The sequence below is a fragment of the Trichosurus vulpecula genome, chromosome X, assembly GCF_011100635.1.
Source record: "Trichosurus vulpecula isolate mTriVul1 chromosome X, mTriVul1.pri, whole genome shotgun sequence".
NCBI classification, from domain to species: domain Eukaryota; kingdom Metazoa; phylum Chordata; class Mammalia; order Diprotodontia; family Phalangeridae; genus Trichosurus; species Trichosurus vulpecula.
This window is the reverse complement of record NC_050582.1, coordinates 20,331,991-20,349,357: the sequence shown is the minus strand read 5'-3', so window position 1 is coordinate 20,349,357 and position 17,367 is coordinate 20,331,991. Positions and strand designations below refer to the sequence as shown.

The window sequence follows — 17,367 nt, the reverse complement described above, 5'->3', positions numbered from 1 at the left end:
TAAAGTTCTAAAGAAGGAAACAGTTATTACAGGCATAAGTTACAGGCCAGTAGGGTACATTGTCATGGACAGGGCCATTCTAAGGCCCCTCCAATCCCATTAGGCAAGCTATCTAGCTACTCAAGGATAGCCCTGGTGGAAGTGAAAGGTGAAAACAAAAGTGGCAAAGATAGGATAACAACAACAACATATGTTTACATATATTTAGAGAGCACTTTACAGATTACTCTTTCTTCATTCTCTTGTGAGCCTGATAGTATAAACATTCTTTTCTCCATTATGCAAATTAGGCTTACATAGGTACAGTATCTTTGGCCACAGTTATTTATACTTCTTCACTGATTCATTGGATCTGTAATCTATGAGAGTTTTCCAGTGGGAAAATAGTAACACGGTAGTTCTAGGTAGTCATTAACAGTTTAGTATGAAACTTTTTTGAAAGTTTTTTTTTTCTTAATGGGACCGATGTTTGAGAAAACTTTTTATATGAAGAGAGAAGCAGGAGACAACATCCCTGCCAGGAGTGGGGATGCTTTATGAGGGAGGGAAGGCTTCATAAACAAAGTCACTTCCCTGCTCTGAGCCTCAATTTCCTCCCCTGTAAAAATGAGAGGATCTGGCTAGATAATCTCTGAGATTCTAGTTCTTTTGTTCTGTGAGTCTAATAAAACTCAGTTAGCATTTGTAGCTAGAGTCAGGCATACAGTCTTTTCCAAGTACTGCAGCCTGTATCTTTTCAGTGAGAGGCAGAAGTCATTCACTTTGGAATACTGAAAGGGAATAGAATTACACTTTTCTCAGGGGAATGAGAGTTCAGCTTTATAGCATTCTGTGATTTCAGTAATCGACCCTCCTATTATTTTACCATTACTCTTTGTACTAAGTAGTTGACATATGTCACTTATATGACAACCTTTCAAGATACTGGAAGGTATTTTGGAAAGCTTTGATATTATTTCTTCACCTCAGTAGGAACTCCCACTAATTGATAAGCTGCATAAAATTTTTTAAATTGTTCCTTCTTCCCCCCCACCATACCATCTTAAGATCATATAGCACCACAGCACACAATTTGCCATTTCACATAAACAGAGAGTTCTTCATGTAAGGTACCATGATTGTTGAGGATTTGTTCCACTAATGGGAATCCAGAGTATCTTTTGTGGAAAGATATCACCAGGCTGAATTTGATCAGTCGTCAAACTAGCTTTTCAAAAAACTGCCATAAAGAACTTGGATGTTGTAGGTAATTAGCCTGCCAACTGATCAGATTCTCTCTAGGTCAGTTGGGACATCTCCTTGCAAAACTTTGTTAGTGCCTAAGAAATCTGCTGAACCTAAGTTCGCATGGTCATAAATATTGTAGGTAAAATGTGATATTAGTTATGATATCCCTTAGATTTTCCTCAAAGCCAGAAAAAGTGCTGCTTGCTTTTATGCTTGTAAATATCTTCTAGAGAGAAAAATAGGAGACACGTGAAAAATATGCAGGAAAAGATAGGGTCAGTTTAATCTTGCCTTCACAAGAGGAGCTTGTCTATAGTCCCTTTTGAAGGGCTAGGTTGAGAGATTTTTTAATATGTTTTCGAATGACCCAACCATCAGGTTTCTTTCCTTTTCCTGCAGTCATTTTTCACACTCTGGAAGGAAACATAGTGTATGAGCATATGTGTGTGTGTGTACATGCAGAGAGTATCACACATGGAGACACATGGAAATGCAGTTTCATATGTCCTCACCTTTTCCTACAGTCTCAGTTTAGGACAGCCACTTGATGGGACAGTCTCCTGTCAAGCCACAGAGTTTGCCATTAGCTGAACCTTAACTGATCCAGATCAATTTATTTAGGTACAGTCCTCTATCTCTCTATTCTGTCTGGAACCAATAGACACAGACAGCATGGTACAGTGGGAGTTGGGAGTACTGGGCCCCAATATTCATTCTAACATTAACTAGCTATTTCACCTGCAAAATGAAGGCAGGAGATGACCTTTAGGGTCCCTTCCAACTCTTGTTGTTGTCAGGTTGTTTTAGTTATGTCTGACTCTCCATGACCATGAGGTTTTCTTGGCAAAGATACTGGAGTGGTTTGCCTTTTCCTTCTCCAGCTCATTTTACACATGAGGAACCTGGGGCAAACAGGATTAAGTGACTTGCCCAGGGTCGCAAGGCTAGTAAGTGCCTGAGGTCAGATTTGAACTCAGTAAGATGAGTCGTCCTGTTTCCAAGCCCAGGGCTCTATCCACTGCACCACCTAGCTGCTCCATTCTAACTAGTAATATTCTATATCACCTACCTTCAAAACCTTGGACAAGTTACTTAATCTCTCTAAGCCTCAGCTTCTTCATCTGTAAATTAAAGTGACTGGAGTAAGTAACTTCCTTTCTAGTTTGAAATCTGTGGCCTATGACCCTTTAAGATAAGATACTCATTTTTCCCCAGGGTTAGAAACTGGCTCATAGATCAGGGAATGTCTGAACAAGTTGTGGTATATAAATGTGATGGAATATTATTGTGCTTTAAGACATGATTAAGGGGACAGTTTCAGAGAAACCTGGGAAGACTTGTATGAACTGATACAGAGTAATGTGAACAGAACTAGAAGACTGATTTATACAATGACAACAATCAAGTAAAGACAAACAACTCCAAAAAAGCTAGGAATTCTGATCACAATTCCAGAAGACTCTTGATGAAACATACTACCCACCTCCTGATAGAGAGGCGAAGGACTGAGTGCAGACTGAGACTTTTTTTATATGGCCAATACAGAAATTTGTTTTGCTTGATTATACTTGTTTGTAACAAGGGGTTTGTTTTCCTTTCATCCTCACTTGGGGGAGGGGTGTTGTTGTGGTGAGGACAGAAGACAAAGTCTTGCAAATTGAATGTAACTTTTAAGAAGGCAGTGACTACTGAGAGGCCATTTTTGAAGAACACAAGGGAAAGCCATTGTAGTCAGCACACACTGCAAAGGAAAGAGATGAGCTCCTGAAAGCAATAGGTTCCAATGAGGGATGAAATGAAGGGGGAAAGATTAGAGAAGTGAGACAAACTAGTAAAAGCAGTAGGATGCTGGGTGGGGCAAGGGGAAAGGGACTCATCAAGGAGAAGCAAAGCCTATGGGAAATAAGGCAGCTTCCCCAGTTCCCCCAGTTCCCATTTTGAGCGAGAGCTAGGCCAGGCTACTGTTGATGTCATCTATTTTATCGATAAAGACCCTGGAACACATAATGGTTAAGTCACTCACCCTAGACACGGGCTGGGATAGAGCCCAGACTCAAATCCTATAATCACCTTGATGCTTTCCAGCTTCTGCCCCCACTAACATCATATCGTGTCAAGAAAATGATCTTTCCGTCCACTGCTTTGTCTTCCATTTCATTTTGGGCCTCCTAGTCAGGGATCCTTATTAGCACCAGTTCCAAATGATACTTTCATCTCCTCAAATCTTGTGGTCTTCAGATATTCCCCTTGGAATCATTTCCTTCCCAATCCTTAGTCAAGATTATGGGGGGATTTCCTGATAATCTTTTAGATTAGAAATTTTCTTTGAGAGTCTGACTTTTCAGATTTGCATTGTATATATGAAAATTGTCCTTTAAATTGCAACACTTCCCTTTGCAAAATAAAGAGAAAAGTAGATTCAACCTACTGAACAAATGAAATCATGTTTTAATTAAATCTCATAAAGCTGTGTTTTATAAAGAGCTAATGGTTTGGGTTTCATTTTATTTTTTTATGTGTAGATTAATCCCCTCTGGCATCCTTCCAGGGGAAATATTTTAAAACAAATTCCATGTTTTAATTACATGAATGGATGCAGTGCTCAAATGAAATCCCCATGTGTTTATTGTGTCGAAAAAGAAGCTTTTAAGATAGGCAGCCCCGAAAGTTTACCTCCTGGTTCAGCTGATATCCTCTCAAGCTATCACGATGCCTAGGTGGCACATAGGAAAAGAACAAATTGGTTGCTCAGGACTCATTTAGACAGTCTGTCTTTGTGAGTTTGGAGAAGTTCCATGTTGTTTGCAGATATCACAGCAACAGCTCTGCGGATGATCAGACCTGTCTTCTGGGCAAGACATGGAGTATGCATCTTCATTTAATCTAATGAAATTGCAAATGATAGGCCACATGGTGGAGGGGGAAGAGTAGGAAGTTTGGAGTCCGAGGATCTGATTTCAAATCCACACTACGACCTCTGTAATCTTAAGCATAGCATTTCCTTTCTCTAAGACTCAGTTTCCTCTTCTGGAAAATGAAGAATTGGACTGCCTCATAGCTAACAACCCTTCTAGCCTTAGCCCCTAGGACATTGTTTTCTATGGCTAGTTTGGAAGTGAAAAGAATGCTGCTAGTGAGATATTTTTCTTTTGGTCCAGGGCCACAATAGGTCAACCAAAAAGTGAAAGCCAGATTGAAGTCATGACACATAAATTAGATACAGAAAATAGGATTGTTTTACAAAGGAATGGGGTTGCAGATAAAAAATGCAGACCTCAAATATCTGGAAAGTCTCCAAAAGTGATAGACACCCAATTATTAGCATGTGGGTGGGGGGAGATTGTTTAATAGAATTAAATTGGAAATGAATTCTCCAAGAAGAAATAGTCTTCCCTGGGTGCCTAGAGGATGGTCTGGATAAGCTATTGAGATTTTACATTTCTGCCTTCTCATCCATTGAATCATAAAGACAACTTTAAAGCTCCAGAATTTAGTGTCAGCTTAATTACATCAGCCTTCTCTGTGGTCGTATCTGAAATCTTGTTCTCCAAATGGCAAGACAACCTCTGGACATGCATCTCTTTTTGGTGTTCTCTGCTCTAACTCAGCAAAATTGAGCCGGTGAAAAGAACCCACAGGATGCCATCTTTTTCTTTATCACAATTGTATTTCCTTTTACTGGAATAAAAACAATATTTGATATGACAAATTCTCAGTCTTTTGGAGGGATAGGCCAAAGTGGCTTATGGGACTGTTGGCTATGTGAATACTGTTGAGTATGACTGTGGTTCCCTAGGACTTATGACTAGCACCAGTGCTCAGGAAAGGGGTGAGTGAATAGTGTGTATATGTGTGTGTGTGTGTGTGTGTGTGTGTGTGTGTATACATATAATGCCTCATGCTGCCCTCTGTGCCTTGTCTAATTGCCCTGCACATCATCAAAAATTTGATTAATTTATCTTTTACCCTTGGCTTCTGATGGAATTATTTGAGCTAAATCCCATCTGTTAAGTTTGTTTTGTAAAAATAGTGATTGCTCATAGAACACCAAAACAGTATATGGTCTCTATGTACTTAAGTGGAAATAGTCTGTGTTCTTAGGAACATTTTAAGAACACTTTCTGTATGACAGTATCACAGCTCATTCTAGCTAGAAAGTGGCCCTCAAAAGGTATGTATCTAAGAGAGATGAGGCATTTTGGAGGAATATTCACAGGGGACAGGAACCATTCCAAGTATGGGTATAGAAAAAGAATAGTAAGAGGAAATGAAGATGATACTTAGTACAAAGCAGTAGCAGCAAGAATCTGGATGGCAGAGGTAGGGAGTGAAGTAGAGTTTGCAGAACTTTTGCAAGTAAGAAGTCTGAGCAATGAGAAAGATGAGGAGAAAGTAAATAGAGCTGTAAAGATCCTTTTGCAATGTTTACTTCTCCCCTTTCCAAGTATAGTTTAAAAAATGTTAAGGTATCTTCAAGCAGTTATTACCCTAACAATTCATATATAGGTGTACAGTCTGGGGATAACATTCAAGGTACCATCTGATAGATAGGTAGATAGATACATGCATGCATACATACATATAATATATATATGTAAAATTACACTATCAACCTACCATCAATTAGGCATATGCTTTAAATTTTCAGGAGTTTCAGGTTTTCAGGAGTGAGGCTATATTTGTATTGGTCTATCCATTGTATTTCAACTGATCCCTTTTCTGAGCACTGGCACAGTTTGCAAGAGAGCCAGCCTAGGTAGGAACAAAATGAAGCTAACCTTCCCTCATTGTAATCAAACCCCCAACCACATTAAAACAGTGCTCAAGTCAGCTGAAATCATTAGGCACAGCCCCACATTTTAGGGGACAAATTTTTAAAGTCTAAAATAAGGCCTCAAAAGATCTGTCTCCTATACACAGCCATCTTTTTAGATAAAAAAAAAAGCCATGAGGATGGCTCCCGACCTTTCCTACCTCTACATACAAAGGGATGTGGATAGAGGCTGGAATCGTGATTTCATTGGTAGGATAAACTCGTAGCTGAGCAAACTCCCTCTACTAATACAAGCTGGCACCTTCTTTGCAATGAAGAGTCTTTGGAGAGTTGCCCACAGCACTGGGAGGTTAAAGGCCATGCCCACAGTTACATGGCCAGTATGGCTCTTGACCCCAGGTCTTGCTGGCTCTAAGGCCACTTCTCCAGCCACTACACCACAGCTGTCTCTCTACATTTGGAAAGGAGCTAAAATACAATTAAATATTGCCTTTGTCTTTTGCTTTTTACCAGTTCAATGTCTCTCAGTCTTTTGTGTGCTCATCTATGCCTACCAATGGTAAATGAGTCTTGTCTCCTTCACATTCAATCAGAAATCAGCTTCTGCATTCATAAAGTCCTGGTGTTTTCCAAGTCTCTTCCCCTGGCAATTTCATCATTAAATAATGAAAATTATAATCACTTCCTTTCTGTACATTGTTATTACTCAGAATGGGAGATACAACCAAAGTAATGAGACTCTGGGTGAAGTCTGGGCTTTGCCCCCACTTACATACCTACTTAAAGTTGCTCAAGGTTTGAGCTTGCATCTTAGCCAGAGGCTGACAGTAGTACCATCCACTGGGATTTCCTACATATGCCCTCTCTTCTCAGTCATGCTAATGCCATTTTGCTTATTTTGTCTCTTCCCTCACAATATTTCCCTATGGACTAGCTTACAGCAGCTAGGGGGCACAGCAGATAGAGTGCTATGCCTGGAGTCAGGAAGATTTGAGTTCAAAGCTGGCCTCAGACACTTACTAGCTGTGCAACTCTAGGCAAGTCACTTAACCCTGTTTGCCTCAGTTTCCTCATCTGCAAAATAAGTTAGAGAAGAAAATCGTGAACAGCTCCAGTACCTTTGCCAAGAAAATCCCAGATGGGGGCATGAAAAGTCAGACATGACTGAAATGACTGAACAAAAATGGACTAGCTTTCCCAGCATTTTTGGTCTCAAATTTCAGGGCAAGCTAGAAGAATGTTTAATCCGAGAAAGCATTCTCTTTTCATTATTTTCCACTCTTGGCCTAAAACAAAATTTTCCCATCAGAATGTCTCTGAACATCTGGCCCTGACTGTATAGTCACATTTGCTAATCCATGTTAGTAGAGGAAGGGGGACATGAGTCAGATAATCCAAAACTCATTTCTTTTTTACTTTGGAGTATGATACTTGTCTGCTTGTGTATAAATACACACACATATATTTTAGCAGCAGATTTAGCTTCTTAACTGTTTGAGGATAATATTAGAATGGGCTTCTATTCCCTGAGTATAGACTGATTGATGCAAGAGCAGGTGGCCTAACCATGAACAGAAAGCGGTAAATTAGCCGTTAGCAAACATTTGCCAGGAAGCAGCCAGTTCATGGATGCAGGACTTTGGAGATGAAAAGAATAATATATATTTCAATCATTTCTTCAAAGGTTTTTGGGGTATCACTAAAGAAATAGTGATAGGAAAGTGCCTGTTGATTCTATATCTAAGGTATTATGTGTGGACTTGGAATAATCTCCCATTTTCAGGAAACATAACTAAATATACCAATATATACTGACTCCTAATTATTCAAGGAAACCAGGTCATGAAGTAATATGACTAATTCATTGCTTTTCTGAAGTCAGATTATAGACTAGGAAAGTTGGCCAGAATATGCCAAATACTTCCTTGAATCATGAATGAAGGTAGGGCTAGTCTTGAAATGAAGGTCAGTCAGTCAACAAGCATTTATTAAGTGCCTACTAGGAGAACAAAGAAAGGCTTCACACCTTTGCTGTGGCTGTCCCCTGTGCCTAGAATTCTCTTCCCCCTCAGCTCTGCTTCTTAGGTTCCACTTACTCCCTAGATTTTGTCAAGACTCAGCTCCAATCTTACCAAGCCCAGAGAGAGAAAGAGAGAGAGAGAGAGAGAGAGAGAGAGAGAGAGAGAGAGAGAGAGAATTATCTTTTAGAAACTGCGAATTGGCCAGGGTAGGCCAAAGATTTATTTCCCTCATTCTCTTCATTGGTTGTTTTCAGTCTATTCTAGGGTCTTATACTCTGATTCTTTCTTTCTTTTGTCTCTATATTCTGCATGGATTTAAAATATTAAATTTGTAAGGCCTCTCTTTTGAATCTCTGTGTTAGTTAATTGCTTTATAGATCTTATGCCCTTTCCCCTCCCCACTTGTGCCTTACTTTTAGAAATAGCAATTCATGGATGGAGGTAGAGAGGGAGGGAGAGAGAGGGAGAAGGGGAGAGAGAGAGAGAGAGAGAGAGAGAGAGAGAGAGAGGAGAGGATAGAAGCAATGCCCCATGATAGAAATTTTTCTATGTCCCTAATCATGTAACTTATTATGAGCCCCTACCTTCCCCATGATCTTTTTTTCCCATTTCCCATGAAATTTCCTCTCTAGGTGCATGCCCTCACACTTTTCTGGCTGTCATTTATCCCCAAGAGCTCTGATTCTTCTTCCCCTGAGGCAGGATGCTGTCCATGGAGGCGCAATTCTCTCAGAGGCTGTGGCCTCCCTAAGCACTATATCTGTGCAGATTATGTTCATTGCAAGGTCCCAATCTCCCATTATAGAATGTCTCCCTTCTCCCATGGAAGTTTTCTTCAGCAAGACCCCCACCACCACTGAATTGAGATTTCCCTCTTTCTTTCCCCTGCTTTCAATCACTCTCCCCTTTACCACACCACCCTTTCTCCCATAAGCTCCCTCCCCTTTGAGAGACTACAGGAGCTATCTTCCCTTTCTGGTTTGCCATCGCTTTGATTAGGGTATGTCACACATGCCCTTTGATCTTCCTTCTCCACTTTTAGATGTCCTCCCATTCTGCAGTTTAATGTTGATTCACCTGTAGGTCAAGTGTGGTGAAGTTTAGTCGATGTTATTTCAAGCCTATTCTATACCATCAGTTTTTCCATTTAAGTTACATTTTTACCCATTTCCCCTTGCAGGCTTTTAGAAACAAAACGCTTAATGGTCTCTCTGTTGTTACTTTGTCAATGAGCACTTACTAAGTGCCTTGTACAGTGCTAGGCACTGTGCTAAGAGCTGGAGATACAAAGAAAGACAAAAGAAAATCAAGGAGCTCACAGTCTAATGGTGAAAACAGCATGCAAACAACTATCTACAAACAATATATTTACAGCATAAACTGGAGATAAGGCACAAGAATTAAGGGGGATTGGGAAAGGCTTCTTGGAGAAGGTTGAATTTTAGCTGAGATCTAAAGGAAGCCAGGGAGCCCATGAGAAAGAGATGAACTGCAAGGAAACCAGACCCACTAGATCCCAGAATATGTGAAGGGGAATAAGGTGTAACCCTCCAAGTACACAAGGTATACTTGTGCTAAGAAGGTCAATTTAACAGCCAAGTAGAGGCTGGACTGGAATGTGTAGAGACTTAAAAGGCAGGGAGACCAATCAGTAGACTAGTGCAATATTCTAGGCATAATGAGAGTCTTTACCAGGGTGGTGGCAGTATCAGAGGAGAGAAGGAGGCACATAGGAGAGAGGTTGCAAATGTAAAGTTGACAGGCCTTGGCAACAGATTGGACATGAGTGTTGAGGAGTGCAGAGTCAAGGATGGCACCAAGGTTGTGAGCCTGGGTGACTGGGAGGAGAGTGGTACCCTCAGCAGCAATACACAAGTTTGGAAGGGGGAAGGCTTGGGAACAAAGATAAGGAGTTCAGTCTTGGTCGTGTTAAGTTTAAGTTGGCTAGAAGACACCCAGTTCAAGATATCTAAAAGGCAGTTACAGATATGAGAGTTGAGGTCAGCAGAGAGGTTAGGACTGGCTAAGTAGATCTGAAAATCATCAGCAGAGAGATGATAATTGAATCCATGAGAACTGCTGACATAGCTAAGTAAAATAGTATAGCGAGAGAAGGTGGCCCAGGACAGAACCCTGGAGACACCTACAGTAACAGGTGTGAACTGGATGATGAATCAGCAGGGGATACCGAGGAGTGTTCATACAGCTTGGAGGAGACCCAGGAAAGAGTACTGTCAGGAAAACCTAGAGAGAATAGGGCGATCGACAGTGTCAAAGACTGCAGGGAGGGCAACAAGGATGAGGACCAAGAAAAGGCCATTGGACTTGGCAATTACTTTGGAAACATTCATTAATGAAGTTGGAAGACAGATTGTAGAGACTTAAGAAATAAGAGGAAAGGAAGTGAATTCTTCGGTTGTAGACTGTCTTCTCAAAGGGTTTAGCCACAAAAGAGAGAAGAGAAATGGGATCATAGCAGGAATGGATGGATCAAATGAGACTTTTTTGAGGATGGGGGAGACATGGATGTGTTTATAGTTGGGAAGTTTATAGTTTATAGTTGGGAAGGAGCCATTAGACAGGGAGAGACTGAAGGTAAATGAGAAAGTAAGGTTGATGGAGGGGACAATCTGCTGGAGAAGACAGGAAGGAACAGGATCACCGACACCTTTCATGGTTGTTAGTTTTGCTTACCTTTCTGATATTTCTGTTGGCAAAGCAAATAATCTCCTCAGTCTGGTTTTTATAGGAATGTTTCAAATGCCTCTTTTTTATTGAATGCCCATCTTTTTCACCAATAATTAGGCTCAGATTTGCACAGTATGTCACTTTGGGTTGCATTTTGAGTTCCTTTGTTCTTCAGAATAGATTTATGCTATTCCCTTCTGTGGTTTCTCTTTAGGGTACATGGTATCTTAAACTGGAAATAGTTTGAATTGCTCTGCCTCTTGTGTATAATTCTTATTTTGGAGAGGTCTGAGAGGTCATGAAGATCGAGGGAAATATCTAGTCCTCCATCTCCTGCCACTAACTTACTGTGTAGGCCTCAGTTTTCTCATCTGTGAAATGGAGATAATCATCATCATCCTGTCCTTCCTCCCCAGGGCCATTGTGAAGATAAATAAGAGAATAAATGAGAGAATGATTTGAAAACATATCAGACACTTTATATACAGTGCTATTCAAATGTAAAATGGTGTTCTTTTGCTAATAACACCATTTATTAGAGAAACACAATAAAGCAATGAGAAGAGGTTAACAAATGGACTGGAAAGGACCTAGAGGAATCTTTGCTTTTTCACCTTAGTATCCCAGCTTAGGCTGGAAGAGTGTATATGGGCTCCGTTGAAAAGGTTTTGCCTAAATCTTTTATGCTGTGCTTTACAGATACAAATATTAGCTCATTATCAGCAAAATACAACCTTCAGGCATTGAAGGGTCTGATGTAAGCCAATAAAGCAGATTCTTTCTTTCTGTATATAATTAGCTTGTTACTCTTTGAATATGCCTTTAAAAATCTGCTGCCATTCAAAATTCATTTTTTGCTGTTTCTTGAAATGACAGAGATGAACAAAACCATGGTTATAAACACATACAATATGATAGTTTAATAAGTATGATTACTATTGTATGAAGCATGAACTGTTATTAATTCACATTTTCTCTTTTTTAATAGTCTTTCCACTACACTTCCTTGAGAGAAAAAACCAAGAAATGGTCCAGAGGTAAATTATAGAAATTATTCTTTGTATTCAAATTTTTTTTAAAAATCTGTTCTCATTTTTTTCCCCTTTTACAAAGATAGGGCCATGCTCAACATGTAGAAGGGGGCATGTTTTCTGATTAATCTTCTCAAATTAGGAAAATTTCTTCCCATCATTAATTTCCCATTTAACAGTCATACTTTAATAAGTCATCTCAAGCTTCATCGTCCATATTCAGACCTAAAATCCAGGGAAAGCAATCCAGGGATCCCAAGCGGCCTGTGTAGCGCTTAGTGGATAAAGGAGGTGAGCAGCATGACATAAGGCACTTGGGTTCTAATCCCAGCTCTGCCACTAACTTGTCACACAACTTCAAGTGGGTCACTTGAGTTGGTTTGCTAAGCCTTAGTTTTCTCCTCTCAAGAATGAATGGGGTGGATTAGATCAGAGGTGTCAAATGCCCAACTGCTGGGCCACATGCAGCCTGCGACACTCCCAAATGCAGTCCAAACCAGATTCAAATGTATTTGGGAAATATTTAACAAAATTTGAAAAATATATAATAAAACATAGAGGACATTATATTTTAAAAGCTAAATCAATATGCAGCCTGCGGGGATCCTTATGGATGGTTGAGTGGGCCATTTCTATTTGAATTTGACTCACTGGATTAGATCATTTATGTAGTCCTAATTTGTCTGTGGCTCACCAGCATTGGTCATTGTATTAAGGTAATAATTTAGAAAGCCAGCTACTCTGTGGGCAGCACCCCCCACCCTGAATCAAACCGTCCAAAAAGATGGAGCAAGGTCCTCTTAACTCATTGAAACAACGGCCAAACAGAGAGATGTTCCGGCACTTTCACGAAGACAAACCAAGGCACTCCTAAGACTTAAGGACAAAAGAGATTGCTTAGAAGAAGTAGCCAAGGACAGGGGAAAACATGGCTGCTGCTGCTTTGTAAAGAAGCCCCTGCTGCCACCTGCCTAAAGGCTTCATCAGAAACATGCAGGGTTGGCACAGTAGTGGGCTTGATCCTGTCTCTGAAGACACAAGCAGGGAAGGCCTCTAGGTTCTGAATGTTGCCCAGGGTGCTACGGTCTCTGCGGCAGTTAGCACAGTTGTTATGAACTGGACCCTGGAGTAAGGGTTAAAAAAAGCAATTTAATGTGCTACACACTTCTAACAGTGCTGCACAGCTGTAAGACAATTATAATTAATGTAACAACATAAACTGGATTTTTCCAACGAAAATGTCTAATACTGTAATTAAATTTGCCTCAGGCTTTGCAGGAAAAGCGATATAGGCACCAGGGAAGAACTCAGTTCATAGAAGAGATACTGAAATTTCATGGTTATTAAGTAAGATGTTTAGAATTTCAGAAAACAAAGGGTCAAATTCTGCTGCCAAGCAGAGTCCCAGTCTCTTTTGGCTCTCATAGAGCTGAGAGTAGATTCAATGCAGGCATTATTGTTTTTTCTTCTACTGCAGTTGAAATTAAATTCCAAAGGAACGCTTATAGTTTATAAGCTAAGTACCTATGAATGCAACTACTGACCCAAAGACTGTGGTCAAGATCTTTTGCTGACACATGATAATAACTCAAACTAAAAAATGTTTTGGTGGATGAACCTGGTGAGTCAGTTGGCTCTCAGTTAGTGATGGAGCCCAGCAGAGCAGTCTGACAGGGTTCAGAGTTGAATACTGTATTTATATAGTCATCGCTTCCTTTTGCAAAGAACTGTCCTAGCAGGGTTTGTCACAACAGTCAATTGCTCCAGCCACTAACCAGTCTAGGAGCAAGATGAGAAAAAAAACACAACACTAAATCTATTTTTAGTAAAAAAAAAAATTTGGACAGCCTAATAACTACCAACTCTGTCCAAATCTGTGTTGATTTTTTCAATTGTATGAATGTTTTTAGACTCTTATACAGACATAACTTTTTTGGAATACACCCTTGAATGTAGTTGCTAATCTCCTGTTCTTTCCAAAGGTTGTTCCATAGTATTAGGGAAAGAAAGAATCTTTCTGTTGGTGGGTGGATTCTTATTGGCAGTTGCAAAGATACCATTGTTTGGGTGGAAAAGAATTTGTTGTCAGGTATTGCTGGCTAGATTGGATAGATTAAGAGGACCCCAGCAGTGATTAAAAGACCAGAGTAGTATACTTTTTGTTTAGCTGCCTTTCTCCTGTTATGTCCCTATCCTGGGCAGCAAGTTGACTATATAGGAATTCATTCCTACCTTGTCTTCCTTCACCTCACAGGGAGTTCTTGGAACAGTGGAAGCCGAAGACGCATCTCCTGCAAAGACTTGGGCCATGGAGACTGCGAAGGCTGGCTGTGGAAGAAGAATGATGGCAAAGGCTATTTCACCCAAAAATGGAGAAAATACTGGTTCATTCTAAAAGAATCGTCCCTCTACTGGTATACCAACCCAAATGTAAGTATATATAGAGGGAGAGAATCTCCTTCAAATCCTTTTGGCCCAGAGAAGCCTTGGCTCAATTAGAGAAGGGCATTTCTGACAAATTCATAAGCAATGGCTTGCTAACAGTATGTAATAGTAGGAGGCAAGCCAATGAGGACACAGTTCTTACTGGAAGAGAATTCACAGACACTAATATCGTTAAAGAGGGTGCGCAAATGGGAAAATTTATATCCTGTAGTCAAAAACACTCCCACCTTTCCCATTATGAAAAAATACTACTCTCGGGCTTTATGCCTACATTAAATAGGAAAAAAATTACTTTTCTCCATTGCTTCTTCATCTTATCAATAGCATAGCCTGACCCTAAAATATCCAATGACTGATGAAATCACAGGGCCAAACTAATCTCCCCATCAAAAAAAGTCAAATACAAATATGAAAGAAGGTTCTCATATCCAAGGATAAATATGGATGTTGTAGAAGAAGCTCTAGATTTGGAGTCAGAGGACCTGGGTCATTATCTTTGTGAGCTTGAGAGAGTCCTTGTCCTGTCTGAGCCTCAGTTTCCTCCTCTATAAAATAAGGGGAATGGACTTGAAGTCCTTTCCACATCAAAACTCCCATGATCTTTCTAAATACAGAAGAGTGTCATGTATTGGTTTGTAAGAATGTTAGGAAGATTAAAGCCTATACATGCAAGCAGGTAAGCAGCATGCATTTATGCTGGGCACCGAGCTAAGTACTGCAATGAATCCACGGCTGGGGAAAGCATTAAGGACAAAGATGGCTTTCAAGTTCTGTTCCAAGCAGAGAAAAAGATAAAGAAAGAATAAGAGCTAGTGTAGCCTAATAGATAGCAGGGCAAAAGAGTAACTCTCCAACTCCTGCTCTGCTTCCGTCTCTGCTATTAAGGAAAATGACATTCAGGACAGAAGAGGTAAGAAGCTTGGAAGCCCAAGACAGATGAGGAGATATAGGAGTTAATTCCTAAATATGAGCTTTATTTCCCTGGTTCAGAGAATGAAATGATGAGTGATCTCTTAGGAACTTTGGAGAACAAAAGTACAAAAAACCCCTGTAGACAGACAGACATCCCAGTTGTCCAAGATGGAGATAAAGGTAGATAGACCCTGATGCTGGTCCCCAGAAAATTCTAGGACGCTTTATTAGATGAATTCTTTGTGAATGCTCAGGGAGGAAAACAGTGATTATTTGAGTTGGTCAAACTAGCCTTCTTCCTTTATAACTAAACTGCTAGATTATGCTGTAAGCATTGTCTATCTGGATTTCACCAAGGCATTTTACAAGATCTTTATAATATCCCTGTGGACAGCATAGAGAAAGATTAGTTCAGTTAGGTGCCAACAAATGACTATCCTGGAGAGGAGTGTGCCACATGGTTTTCTGTCATTGCTGTTGTTCAGTCGTTTCAATTGTGACCCACTCTTTGTGATCCCATTTGAGAATTTCTTGGCAAAGATACTGGAGTGGTTTGCCATTTCCTTCTCCAGTTTGTTTTAAAGATGAGGAAAGTGAGGCAAACAGGCTTAAGTGACTTGCCTAGGGTCACACAGCTAGGATGTATTTGAGGCCAGATGAACTCAGCAAGATGAGTCTTCCAGTTCCAAGCCCAGCACTCTATCCACTATGCTGCCACCTAGCTGTCTTGACTATTTTGCCTTTTTATCAGTGACTTGGATAAAGAAAGAAATGATATGCTTATCCATTTGGTGAATGACAGAAGTGAGGAGGATAGCTCATATACTGTAGGATAAAATCAGGATCCAAAAAGATCATTTTGATGATCTAGAAGAAAGGCAAAATTTAACAAAAATAAATATACAATTCTACATTCTGATTTTAAAAAATCAGCTGCAAAGGTACAGAACAGGGATGAGGGGGAAGCATGCCTTCATAGCAGTTCATGTGAAAAAGGCTTAAGGATTTCAATGGACTGGAAGCTCAATATAAGTCAACACTGTCATGTAGCTCCCGAAAAGAATTTAATGTAGCTGTTTTGGCTACATAAAGAGAAGCATAATGTCCAGATCAACCTAGGCTGTCATTCTACTGGATTCTGCCCTGATTGGGGCACATTTTGAGTGGTTATTCCACTTCTAAGAGATTGATGCATTTGAAGAGGTACCTTATTAAATGGAAGTATGTTCCAGGGAAGGTTCCTGGGATAGACAACGAAAGGGAAAAAATTTCATATGAGGAACACTCGAAAGAACTAGGAATGTTTAGTCTGGAAACAAGCTTTCAGTTGTAGGATTTAACGTTGGGAGGAACGTCAGAATTTGTCTAGTCCAAGCCTTTTATTTTGCAGACGAGGACACCAAGGCTAAAAGTGGTTACCCTGGGTCACATAGGCAGTAAGTGACAGATCTGAATTCAGGACCTCTAACTCCAAGTTCACTGTCACAGAATGATGTCTTTTATACCCCTGAAGAAACAGAAACTCAGGCTGAATGACTTCATAGATGCCACACAGCACAGTGTAAGGGATTTGCAGAGCCCAGACTCCTCCATGCTCTATAGACTATTGGAATATAGTAGGCTTGTGTCATTCATAGCAAGTCTTAAGACACAGTTATATCAGCACTACACAAAGAGACTCTGTCCCAGTCTCTGCCATTCCCCCATACCACACACACACATCCACCCCATGAAGCTCATTTAAGTTTTCTGCTTCACACTTTTCATCTGTGACGTGAGAACACAACTTATCTACTGCCCAGCAATGATGAGCCAATTAATTTGTAAAGATTTTTTAAGCACTTTGGAGATAAAAAATGATTAGTGTGTATAAATGTTGTTTTGTACTGGCCAATTTAACATGGTTTAGAAATGTGTTTATGTGTTGCTCTGAGTGGTAATGTCGCTGCTGGTCTTTATTGATGTATTGTTTGTTAATCTCTGCTTTGAATGCCCCAGAAGATGTTGAAAGTTATTTGCATATTTTGAAGCAACTCTGTGTTATCATTAACAGAGAAGAGATTGTTGTTCTCACTGGCTTAATGAATGCACGGTTCATTCACTTTACAGAAAGCTGTTTCGAGTACATGCTAAGTAAGCTGCTGCATTCTTGAATAAACAGTCAAGGAAAATATGTTCATTACCACATTTGTGACCTGGCTCGGAGTCAGGTGATATAACTGATACTCTCCTTCATTTTTAGGCCCACCCAGCTTTCTCTGTTCAAAAT

The 17,367-nt window shown here is 40.1% G+C and overlaps 1 protein-coding gene across 1 annotated transcript in view; it reads left to right on the top strand.

Moving 5' to 3' along the window:
* The window catches only part of LOC118832811 (connector enhancer of kinase suppressor of ras 2-like), a 566,603-nt gene that overhangs the window by 487,625 nt on the left and 61,611 nt on the right, over window positions 1-17,367 (top strand). Inside the window, exons 16-17 of the mRNA XM_036740170.1 lie at window positions 11,699-11,747; window positions 13,996-14,171. Coding sequence (XP_036596065.1) covers window positions 11,699-11,747; window positions 13,996-14,171 — 225 coding nt within the window. The remainder of the gene's footprint in view (window positions 1-11,698; window positions 11,748-13,995; window positions 14,172-17,367) is intronic.